The 12,732-nt window shown below is 39.3% G+C and overlaps 1 protein-coding gene across 10 annotated transcripts in view; it reads right to left on the reverse strand.

Annotated features, from left to right (window-relative positions):
- Positions 1-12,732, reverse strand: part of TANC2 (tetratricopeptide repeat, ankyrin repeat and coiled-coil containing 2) — a 369,309-nt gene that overhangs the window by 30,275 nt on the left and 326,302 nt on the right. For all 10 annotated transcript variants that reach the window (XM_025436730.3, XM_049114606.1, XM_025436738.3 and 7 more), the window contains 3 exons: positions 6,391-6,513; positions 5,428-5,664; positions 622-807 (listed from right to left, as the gene is read on the reverse strand). In XM_025436730.3, coding sequence (XP_025292515.1) covers positions 622-807; positions 5,428-5,664; positions 6,391-6,513 — 546 coding nt within the window. The remainder of the gene's footprint in view (positions 1-621; positions 808-5,427; positions 5,665-6,390; positions 6,514-12,732) is intronic.

A 12,732-nucleotide genomic window follows, 5' to 3' on the forward strand; every position in this document is an offset into this window, starting at 1 on the left:
TTCAATATTTCTTAGCATTTATTAATTCCATACATTTGCCACTATATTATTACTATCATTAGTAAAAATATCATTTGTATAGTGTTTAACAGTTCACTAAGACCCTTTCACACCAGCTGTGTAAAAAAGAATTTATTAGAGTCATTTATTTTACTGATGGGAAATGAAGATTCTAAGATATTAGGTAAACTGTCCAAGGTCCAGAGCAAATGATGTAGCAAACTGGGACTCAAACCTGGTCCTTCTGAAATTTCAAATGTTGTGTTCTTCCCATTCTACACTGCCTACCCATGTGAGTACAGGTCAATAAATAATCCCTAGGAGTCCAGTGTCACTGTCTGTTAAGCAAGATGGGGAGGAATTGGATTAGATGATTTCCAAACTTCTTTCCCACTCTGACATGCTATGTTCATAATTCTAGATATGCTGGTATTTGAGAATTCAAGTGCTTCATGGAGTTCAGTCTCTTATTCCCCAAAACAGTGACCAAAAAGCTAATTCACATTAATTAGTAAGATAATTTTATAATAATGCAACCATTTTCCTCCTGTTTCCTAGGTCTTTCAATACATAGCCTGAAAAAAACCTAAAAACCCTAAACCTTATCACCTGCTTTCTTACCTCCGTATAACCCATGCTGGCTGCAGCAATGAGGGCTTGCTGGATAGCATGGCTCTTCTTAAATACTCCTTGCTGCTGGCCAGCCATTGTCCAGTCACATTGAATCAAAAATTTGACAACCTCCAGATGACCTCGGAGAGCAGCATGGACCAAAGCACACTGACCATTCTTGTCCAAATGATCCACCTAAGGGGAAGGACAGAGAAATGTATGTGAACAAAGATTTGTAGCCACACTCCTAATCCAGTCACATTGGTCCACTGTACATGACTAGACTACCAAGAGTCATCCCTTCCCATACCGTGAACCAATATCTGGGCAAATCTAGAAAGTTCTCTCCTACTCAGGCTAGATCATTGCTGAGCTAGAACTCTGGCAGATGTCCCTCAGGGGAGAACCTCTTTTCATAAGGTCAGCCTTTGTTTCCATAGAGAAAGGAACTAAAAAAACAAAATTCCCGGCTCCAGCTTTGTTTTCCTGAGGTACATTCTCTTTTGTCCTCAAATAGTTCTTTTCAGACCAAGCTTTCAAAGACTTGTAGCTCTGCTGGCACAAAAAACTGTCTTTGAAATCATAAAAGGAAAGAAAAACATTTTGAAGCTCAAATTTTTTGGTCTCCAAAGCAGCAAAATACTTCACATCATGAATCATACTTTTGACCACCAAACTTTGGTAGAGGCTGCTTTTTTTCTTCCAATGGGAGAGCAGAATCTCCAAGTTCTGGTCAAAATGGCTAGAGGTACTTGGAGCTTAATGCTGGACTATGTTCCAATAGCAGCTTTTATGGTTGCAGTGCTGGTTGCAAATTTAGGTTGAAAGGAGCCTGGTTAAGATCGATCTACCAGAAGGCAGCCAAAAGCTTCAACAGAAGAGTAGCTTTTTCTGGCAGGTGGGCTGAACACTTGACACCTAAGTTCTGCATCTGGTTCTCCTCAGCTTTAGTTCCACCCAGCAATCTACTTAACAAATGTTTACTGAATGCCTACTTTGTGCAAGGTACCACATAGGATGAAAAGCGAGTAAGGCAGTAAAACGTAGATTATTCTGTACTCAAGGACTTTCAAACAAGGTAGGGGAGATGCGACCAACAGGACAAAAACCTGTCCAACAAAGGATAACGAATGATGTAAGGAAAGTACAGGTGCAATAAAACTGGAGAGAATTCCTACCTGGAATCAGTAACCGATTCTGAAGGAAAGGTGCTGTAGTCTAAACATTTTTGTCCCCTTGAAAGCATATGTTGGAATTTCCACTCCTAATGTAATGATATTAAATGGAAAGGGGACCTTTGAGGAAGTGATAAGTGTCCTACTAGAGAGGCCCCGGAGAGCTTGCTTTCTCCCTTCCACCATGGGAGGACATAACAAGAAGGTATGGCCTATAAGCCAGGAAGCTCTCAACAGATGCTCCATCTGGCACTGTGATCTTGAGACTTAGTCTCAGAACTGTGAGATATAAATGCTGCCGATTATTTATTCAGTCTATGGTACTTTGTTACAGCAGCCCAAACAGACTAAGAAAAGGCCCAACTCAACTGGCTGAGATAGGAAATTATTAACTCTAGTTTTTGAAAGTGTGAGGTACATGGAGGGGGAGCTTAAACTACAAAGTTGAGAGGGTCTTTTGGGACCAGAGCATGGATATTTCTGAATGCTAGGCTAAATGGTCTGAATTTTAGTCAGAGGTAATGGAGAGTCATTGAGAATTTTCATGCTCATACTAAATTTTCAAAAACTAAGGGGATAAATAAAAAGGTGCTTTGGCTTCTTAGAGAAATGATTAATTCCTGGGCTGAGGCATTAATAGTAAACGATGAATGTGGAACATCTTGTGGTGCCAGAAAGTATAGAAATGCTGATAAAATAATTTAGTGGAAGTTGAAAGGACACAAGAGCCAACTTGAAGGAGCTCCCAAAGGCCAAATCTTAGGCAATTTGAGCAACAAAATAAATAATAATGGCAATGAGTTACAGGTCATAGTATAAAATAAATATAGAGATCCATAGTGCTATAAACAGATAATTAAACAAATACATCTATTGGGGAGAAGGGATAGCTCATCCCTGCATTAAAATTCTGACTAATAAATGTTGAAGGACTGAAGGAAATAGAAAATCGCAAAAAACACCACAGCAATCATTATTGCAGAAAGAATCTCTGATGGATACTAAAATCAGTGGACAAAAGCATGAGAGACAAGATTTTTGTCCAGTCTCAAAGCATTTCCCTCAAAGATACTTCTTAGTTACAAAGGGAAAAAGAGGAACTTCAGGTCTGAGAAACCTAGAGGACACAATCTTACCCAAGCAATAGAGGTCAGCACCCCCTGTTAGCACACAGCAACATTACATACCTTCCTAAGTGCTGCAATTGTAAGGGCACAGCAACACTTCTATGATATTCTTGCTGACAAGATATAAACTCAACCTAACAATGAGAAAATATCAAACTAAAACTGAAGAACATTCTACACCTAACTGGCTAGCATTCTTCAGTATTTTGGTGCTGACACCATGGGAGAGAGTCTGAGGATGGAGACCAGAGGACAAAATCTCAGTGAACACTGACATTAGGAGAAGGAAAAGAGAAGAGCAACCAGACAGGCAGGAAAAAAATTCTGGGAAGTGTTGTGTCAATACCGCCAACATTATTAGAGGGGTGAGAAATGAGAAAAAGTTACTTTATTTGGTGATCAGCAGTTGTTTGTGACTACTTTTGAGATCAGAGTGTCAGTTAAACGCCAAGAGGCTAGGTGTTTTCTTTCTTTTTTTTTTTTTTAAAGATTTTATTTTTAAGTAATCTCTACACTGAGCATGGGGCTTGAACTTATCACCCTAAGATCAAGAGTCACATGCTCTACCGACTAAGCCAGCCAGGTGCCCCCTGCCCTTATTTTTCTTAAAGAATACTATTTATTAGGCTCTGCAAGAGATGAAAAGAGACTTTATCTCTCTTTTTGAAAAGTTTATTTATTTGAGAGAGAGCACATACGTGCATGCATGTTCGCACGTGTGAGCAGGGGGAGGAGTAAAGGGAGAGGGAGAAGGAAGCAGAGTGAGCACAACACAGGGCTCAATCTCATGACCCTGAGATCACAACCTGAGCCAAAATCAAGAGTCGGAGCTTAAATGACTGAGCCACCCAGGTGTCCCAAGACTTTACCTCTTTTTAAAAAGGTTTCCTCACTTTTAATTCTCATGGTGACCCCATTAATCCCTTTTATGGATGAAAACAGTGAGACTGAGAGGTTAAATGACTTGTCCAAGCCTCAGAGAAAGGAAGTGTAAATGGAGGTTTTGATCAAGTTGTGTCTGATCCTAAAGTTTATCATTTTAACGATTGTACTCTTCTTTCTCTCATGGAAGCAGGACTAAAAGTGGCTAAGGGATAGTAAGGAAGCAGAAGTGGCAAGTAGAGATGACTCTTAGGGCAGGATGGGTGGACATGGAAGGGAAGGGATGGGATGGTGGCTTCTGGTTAGCAGGAGACAGGGAAGTTGCCTTTTTGGGTTACAGGAGACATTCATAGGTTTGTTGAGAAATTAGAAAAAGAGTGAAACAAATTGTAAGAAAAGGGCAATATACAGAGATAAAAAGATATATATGGAGGCAAGGCCTTGGGAAAGAAGGGTAAACATTTCCTTCTCTGAGGTAGAAGTGAAGTGAGTGTCGGTAGGATTAAGAGTTTTGAGACAGAGGCACGTGGAGATGACCTCAATCTTCGTAACCCAGGAGGGCACGAGGTGTGACAGGGTCTTGAGAAGACTGCAAATGATTTCCCTATCTGCTCTGGGGGAAACGGGAGATGGCTAGAATGATAACTGGGCAGGAGGAAAGACCCAACTGCAGCTGGAATATGAACTGACAGCAGTAATAAGGCCCAGTTGTTCTGGTTTTACAGATGTTCATTCAAATGAATAGGACATTACAGGTCCGTGTCACAGTGGACACCCAAGGCTCTAGGATCTCACTGAGAGTCTCATGTCCCACTTTCCAAAGGTCTCAGCAGTCCCCCATTCTTCTCTGGTAGGAACAATGGACGACACCTCAGCACGAGGTTGCACATATTATTTATATTTCACTGCAAAACCACCAAAATCCTCTGTCTGTTTTCAAGACTGAAACAAAATGCCACAAGGCTACAATTTTCCCCAGAGGCTTACAATTTTGAGACCAGTATTTTTCTCTTCACCGAAATTTTGAAATTGAGTTCTTTTATATCAGCAGCTCTTGAGATACTATAAAGCAAACACTTTCCCAGAATGGTCTTCAGAGAATTAAAGTATAGTAGCAGAAACACTGCTGAGTGCCCCTGGCTGGTCTGAGTATAAACAGGGAATCATGTTCTCTTCATACCTCTGCGATGTGGGTCTTCAAGGCTAAGGTGAGGGAGTCTGGCCTATGTTCTTACCTCCACGGCTAACTTCTCTTCTCTACACATGAAAGGCTTAGCGCCTATGGGCACGGTTCAGTTCAGACTTCCCACAGCCTCTTTGCATCTTCACTTCTTCCTCGCTCTGTGCTCAGCAGAGAATTCCTTGGTTTTTAGGTGGGGACTTTCTGTGGCTGCTGCTAAAGTGCAGTTTCCTAAATGCTTCCCAAGGGTTTTACCAGAGGTGGTATGGAATGGGCAGCGGCAAGTGGGCAAACACTGAGATGTCTGCAGAAGCAGTATTCCCCATGGCCTGATCCTACTAGGTCTGATGTGCTCAGCCCAGACTCATGAGGTAACACAGGGGAAAAGGAAGACTCTATGGCAGGGAGAAAAAGTGGGGGAAGGACAAGTAGCGGGGTGGGGAAACATTACCTTAGCACGTTTCTTGCATAGCAGCACAACGATGCTCAGGTAGCCCGCTGCTGCTGCGTAGCCCAAGGGAGTCAGGCCACTTTCAGAAGAGGCATCCACGTTGGCCCCAAACTCCAACAGCAGGGCCACCATTTCTGTGTAGCCAAGATGAGACTGGACACACAGAATTGGAGCGTTATTTAAAACCTCTGTCCGGTAATTAATGTTGGCACCTCCCAAAATCAGCAGCCGGCTGACCTAGAAATAAGTAAATAGAAATTACACTCAGGCATGTATCAGTTGCATCCTTTCAGTCCTTTAATGAAGCCACCCGGGACCCCATACAACAGCACCTAGTAGCATTCAGTAACTGCTTTATTTTATACCTTTTTTGATACCTTGCCTTCAGAAAGGGATGTAAAAAGTCTCCTTTACACGAACTGCTCAGTCATAAGAGCAAACGCCACCACACTATAGTGCTGAATGAACACAGTCTCTACTAAGTGAACTGCTGGTCAGAAAAGCTCCTACCAAAACAAAGCCTACCAAGATAGATTTACTGCCTACCTAATCCTATAAATCAGAGTTAGTTCATATAAGGCAGTAGCTCAACAGGTGTGGTCTTCAATTCACAGAATAAAATACAATAATTAAAATATATTAGATTATCAATAAAACGTTGATTGACAGTAAAGAGTCTAAGGTTAAGTCAAAGATCAGTTAAATAGCTACTTAAGGGCAGCCCCGATGGCTTAGTGGTTTAGTGCTGCCTTCAACACAGGGCATGATCCTGGGGACGTGGGATCGAGTCCCACATTGGGCTCCCCACACAGAGCCTGCTTCTCCCTCTGCCTGTGTCTCTGCCTCTCTCTCTGTCTAATAAATAAATAAATAAAATCTTAAAAAAAAAAAGCTACTTAAATGTCCTAATTTTATTTTTGCACAGCTAATTCTTTAATCTGTCTATAATTTACAAGCATTTACCTTTATATTTGGAGTGTAGAGATTCCGTAAAGATGCCAATGCCATGGAAAGACCTTCTGTGCTATAAGAGATCCAGAGACCTTGGAGGATGGAAGATGACACACCAACTTTTTTACTCAAACCCTGAAAAAGAAACAGACAATTAAATTATTAGCCCAGCTGAAGAGTACCATGAGTAGTTAGTGGCTTCTAGATTTGTGGTACTAAGAAATGAGAGTAAAGTCTTGCCCTAACTACGTCCATGCCCAGCAAAACCAATCCACCTATGGGGACAAAGACTAGTCCTGTAGGAACAGGCTGATTTAAACTGTCCCTACCTTAGTAGTCTCTGGCAACAAATCTACTTAATACCCTTCTTTTTCTGTTGTGTCTGGATGTAATTCTTTCCCCATACCTTTTCTATTAGCCTTCTTGAATCACTCTCTTAAATTCAAGCTACTAAAGTACACACTGTGACAAAGATAATGCAATGTGGTCACTGATCTCCATTTTATTTTATTCCTTGGCATTTGGGAAAATGATGTTTCCCAGTCTCTACAGTTAGTGGAGTGGGCCATGTGTCTGACTTCTGGCTAGTGAAGTATGGGCAGAAATGGTATGTTGTGTCCAGGGATGGCCCTAAAGCCCCACATTTTCTATTGCTCCTCTTGACTGCAGGATGAATGATCCAGTGGAGGATTTGGAGGTTCTAGACTATTTCAGAATCACTGCAAGGAGGGAGTCTGCCTAATGATCTGCCCTGGACTGCAATATGAAAGAGAAATGAACAAAGCCACTGAGATCTTACAGGTTTGTTACAGAAGCTAGCACTCCTCACCCTGCCTAATACACTCTAAAGTGATCACATCTGTTTATGTTAGGAAAACAACAACATAGGTTTGATCACCATCAGCAATAAATTTTCTTTAGTATGACTGGCATAGGTTCCATTGCATGTACTAATGTTTGCTCCTTTCATTGCAGCTTCTTCCAAGGTCAGAAAAAAAATTTTTTTGTATTTTTTTTTTAATTGGATTTCGATTTGTCAACATACAGCCTAACACCCAGTGCTCATCCCATCAAGTGCCCCCCTCAGTGCCCATCACCCAGTTACCCCATCTCCCTGCCCACCTCCCCCTCCACTAATCCCTTGTTTGTTTCCCAGAGTTAGGAGTCTCTCATGTTCTGTCACCCTCTCTGATATTTCCCACTCATTTTCTCTCCTCTCCCTTATAATCCCTTTCACCATTTTTTAATATTCCCCATATGAATGTAACCATATAATGTTCGTCCTTCTCCAATTGCAAAGGTCAGAAAATTTTTAAAAAATTTCTGGATAGTCAGATATTCTATCATTTTACTATTCTGTCTATATCTGGATGAAGTGAGTAAAGCAGGAAATCCCGAGGGAAGGAAGGTACTAACAATGAATGGTACCTAATAAAGTGGCTCTGGGGAGGTATTCTCTTAAAAAACGTAAGCTACTTCTGTCTGCTTTGTTCCTTGAAATGCAGGTTGTTCTTGCCTAGAATACCTACTTATGTCCAAAATAGCAATTCATGGCCAACATTGTTTTATTTATACTCCTAACCCTATTCTCCCCTTTTCCCATAACTGAATTATTTTGAAGCTATTTCAGTAAATGCCTCTAAAAAAATAAGGGGTATTTTTAAAACAAAGCCCAACATCATTATCATACCTAAAATTAACAAGGATTCTATGATATGAAATATCTAGTGTTCAAATTTCCTTGACTGTATCTAAAAGAGAAATAATTTTTTTTCTAAGTTGTGATCCATAGAAGGTCCACATACTGTAACTGGTTTTAAAACTTTAAAAATGTAAAGAAAAATGAGATATTCTTCTATTAATTTCTTAAATAAAATATTGTGCACATATTTCATACATGTACACATGGTTTTGCCTCATTTTATTTCAAGAGAGACATAGTAGTCTGTTATATTGATATATCATAATCAAAATTTACTTATAGATGAGTTAGGTTCTAGAGCTTACCTCCACTGTAGATCCTGGAAAACCAGGAACTTAGCTCTGACTCCCTCTTTGGGCCTCAGTCTCCTAATCTAGACTATATGTGAGCCTCATCAGATCTTCTGAGAGAAAAGTAAACTATATTAACCAATTATACAGAAAAATCATTAGAAATAAATATTTATAGTCCAATAGAGGAAGCTTTTAGTAATAGAAGACAAGCTCTGTATATTATGGTTGAAGGAAAAAAAAAGGAAGGGAATTCAGCATTTATTCAGTATCAGGTTTTGTACTAGGGCCTCTGATACATTAGCTCCTTTAATCTAATCTCCATGACAGCCTATGAAGTTGAATTTATTACTATTTTTATATAGGAGGAAACAATGCAGAGAGGGCTAAGTAATTTGTCCAAAGTCACAGAACCATTAAAAAGTAGAGCTGGAATTTGAAGCCAAGTTCTTTTAACACGACCTTTAATTCATGCTCCTTCCATTAGACCAAGTTAAACCTAAGTAAGGACTTCAATTCTGAATTCTTAGCTGGAAAGTAGCAACTAAAATAAACGAAGCAGCTGATTGTTGGCTTCTCCTTTTGCCTTTCTTATCCATTCTCCACCTCTGAGTGTCTTTTCCAAAACTGTCCTTTTTTTATCCTATAGGCTTTACTCTTGGCTATGACCTTTACTCTTACGATTTCCTTCCTTTCCTTCCTTCCTTCCTTCCTTCCTTCCTTCCTTCCTTCCTTCCTTCCTCCCTTCCTCCCTCCCTCCCTCCCTCCCTTCTTTCTCTTTCTTTTCTTTTTAAAGATTTATTTATTTATTTATTTATGATAGACAGACAGAGAGAGAGAGAGAGAGGCAGAGACACAGGCAGAGGGAGAAGCAGGCTCCATGCCGGGAGCCTGACGTGGGACTCAATCCCGGGACTCCAGGATCGTGCCCTGGGCCAAAGGCAGGCGCTAAACCGCTGAGCCACCCAGGGATCCCCTCTTTTCTTTTCTTTTCTTTTCTTTTCTTTTTTTTTTTCTTTTCTGTTTTTTCTTTTCTGTTTTTTCTTTTCTTTCTTTTCTTTTCTTTTCTTTCAAGATTTTATGTATTTATTTATGAGAGACACAGAGAGAGAGGCAGAGACACAGGCAGAGGGAGAAGCAGGCTCCATGCAGGGAGCCTGATGCGGGACTCCATCCCAGGATTCCAGGATCATGCCCTGGGCCGAAGGTGGCGCTAAACTGCTGAGTCACCCAGGGATCCAACTCTTACGATTTCAACTAAGCATTCTTTCTTTTCTAACTATGATATTTAAAGCAAAACTATGACTATGACCTGTAATGGTCAACTTTCTCTTTAACACTGACTTATGTGAAATTCCTTAGATATGTCACTTAATCCATAGAATATTATGAAGATTATCCTACAGAAGAATAACGCTGGACCAGTGTTTATTAAAGTTACATGGCAATTCTATTTTTGTTCAAGATCTCTGGCAACACAGGGAGTTCAGAAAATGCTGTATGTAGCTTCTTGTGAAGATAGAGCAACTCACTCCTCTGCTCAGGGCCTATAAATTTGGGCTTAATTTTCTTGACTGTAAATTGCTTCTTTTTTCTGTGTGATACCCAGGACAGTTTGGTCATTTAGGGATACCAAAGGAATTTTAAATGAAAAACCCTAAGATGTTTAGAGAAAAGCTGGATGTTCTCAGAATACCAAGTCATAATTTCTGCTTAAGGGGACTTGGATGTATGTCTAATTCTGGTCATGGTGGATCTAAACTTGATCCTGCTAAGGACAACTAGAAAAGAACTGTACAAAATTTAAAAATTATCTTCATTAATGACATGGGAGGAATAATAAGTGGGAGAATTACTAGACCAAGGAAGGTTAGGATGGAGCCCAGGAGAGCAGTTTAGATCTACTTTTCTTGTTGATGTGTTTGCCATTTCTGCAGAGTTAGCAAGGAGTATTTTTGATAGCTTTGGGATTTTTAGGGCAGTGAAACACTTCTATATGATACTGTAATGGTCGATACATATTAGCCATTTGGCAAAATCGACAGAAGCATACAACCCATTTAAACCCTAACATAAACTATGGACTTCAGTTAATAATGATGCATCAATATAGGTTCATCAATTATAGCAATACATTATACCAATGTAAGAAGATAATACTAGGGCAAACTGTGGTGGGAGAGTGAGTATATGGAAATTCTCTGTATTTTCTTTAAACCTAAAACTGCTCTAAGAAATAGTCTATTAATAAAAAACAAACAACAACAACAACAAAAAAAACAAATCAAAAACAAACAAAAAACCCTGGATTCTATTCTAGAACAATGAATGATAATCTCTGGGAGTAAAGCTCAGGGGTGTGTGTGTGTGTGTGTGTGTGTGTGTGTATGTGTGTGTACATATGTTTAAAGTTCTCCAGGAGAATCTAATGTATAGCCAAAGTTGAAAGCCAATGATAACCTACAGATAAATCTCAAATATACAAAGTTGAGTGAAAAAGTTATAGAATTATATGAAGAGTATGATTCTGTATATGTCAAGTTTAAAACATAATGAAATAATTCTGTATATTGTTTATAAAGACATTTCTATGTTGGAAAAGTATAAAATATGGGTAAGAACACATGTGAACTTCAGGGTAGAGATTATCTCTGAAAAGGGAGAGAAACAGGATTAAGAGAGAGCTTCTACTATATGTGTTAAATTTTCATTTCTTCAAAATAAAGAAAATTATTTGAAGCAAATATGGAAAAATCTTAACATCCATTAAATCTGGTAGATAGTATTCAATTATTCAGTTTTCTGTGCTTTCTGGTATGTTTAAAATATAATAACATTTTAAAAGGAGGGGAATAGGGATATTTCTTCCTCTGAGGCAAGAGAAAGGGAGGTAAGAATTGATGATACTGTAGACTAATTTTTTGGTGAGAGGAAGGGAGTAGTTAAGGGAAGTCACACTCAATGGCTTTGATTTCTTCAGTGACTCATAAATCAGGTTGTTTGTGGAATTAGTTGAGAGCCAGATAAAAAAGAAATGGGAAAAGGAACTGAGTAAAAATAGACCTTGGTCAATGAACTTCAGTGAAATGGTCCAGTAAATAAGTGGCAAAGCAGCACTGAGGGTCCCCATGAGGCTGAAGTAGATACATAGGAAAGAAGCCTGAAATAATAGAGCTAGACTCTAGGATTTGGAATATGAGCTTTACATGTGCCATGGACTTGCTCTACTGATTTCTTCTGCTTGGTGGGGCTGACTCTTTGTTTCTATGAGATATAAGAGGAAAGAGTTTCAGTTTAGTTAAATTGTACCCAACAAATGTGATAGGAAGGATTCCATTATTAGGAAGGATATAGCCAAAAATAACTTGTAATTAATTCTGAGCTGATGGATTCTTAAAGAGAACTTTTGGTTCAAATAACCAGAAAAAGTGTTTTTTTTAATATCTGTAACTACTGCCCAAGTAACAAGGGATCTCTTTTTGTCAGAGATAGATGGTAATGGAGTCCCTTCCTTAAATATTTGTTAGAGTCTAAATTTACAACACTGTTTATTAGCTGGTAGAAAGCCTGCTCAGTAGTTGTGAATACAAACAGGAAAAGCATAAAGAAATGACAGCAATCTCATCTTAGGGATCTTAGCCATGGCTCAGGTATCTTAAGATCATGGCAAAAACTAACCTAGGTGGCTCATCCAAAGAGGTTTTTTAAGGCAAATTATTTAAAAGTATATCATTAGTGATCCACCTGTAGTTATTCAAGCATCTTAAATAAATCATTACTATTCTTATCTGACCATCCATGTGGCTATGTTGAGTTATAATAAAAGGATCCTAGTAAACAAAGGGGTTGGCAAACTATGGCCTGGGGCTAAATCCAGCCTTTCACTAGTTTTTATAAATAATATTTTACTGGAATATGACCATATAAATTTATATCTGCACCACCTCTGGTTGTTTTTGAATTACAATGGCAGAGTTAAGCAGTTTCAATTCAGATTATATGGACTGCAAAGCCATATTTGCTGATTACTGCCGTAGAGGGTGTTAGGTAACCTCTGAAAAGGTTATATTACCATCTGGAATTTATGCTCATTATTATTATTTTTTTAAATTTTTATTTATTTATGATAGTCACAGAGAGAGAGAGAGAGAGAGAGAGAGAGGGGCAGAGACATAGGCAGAGGGAGAAGCAGGCTCCATGCACCGGGAGCCCGACGTGGGATTCGATCCCGGGTCTCCAGGATTGCGCCCTGGGCCAAAGGCAGGCGCTAAACCGCTGTGCCACCCAGGGATCCCATATGCTCATTATTAATTCTTATTAGCAGGCAAGACATTATTGTTAATAATTTTTTAAAAAGATTTT

This window comes from Canis lupus, chromosome 9 (genome assembly GCF_003254725.2).
Source record: "Canis lupus dingo isolate Sandy chromosome 9, ASM325472v2, whole genome shotgun sequence".
Lineage (NCBI taxonomy): Eukaryota > Metazoa > Chordata > Mammalia > Carnivora > Canidae > Canis > Canis lupus.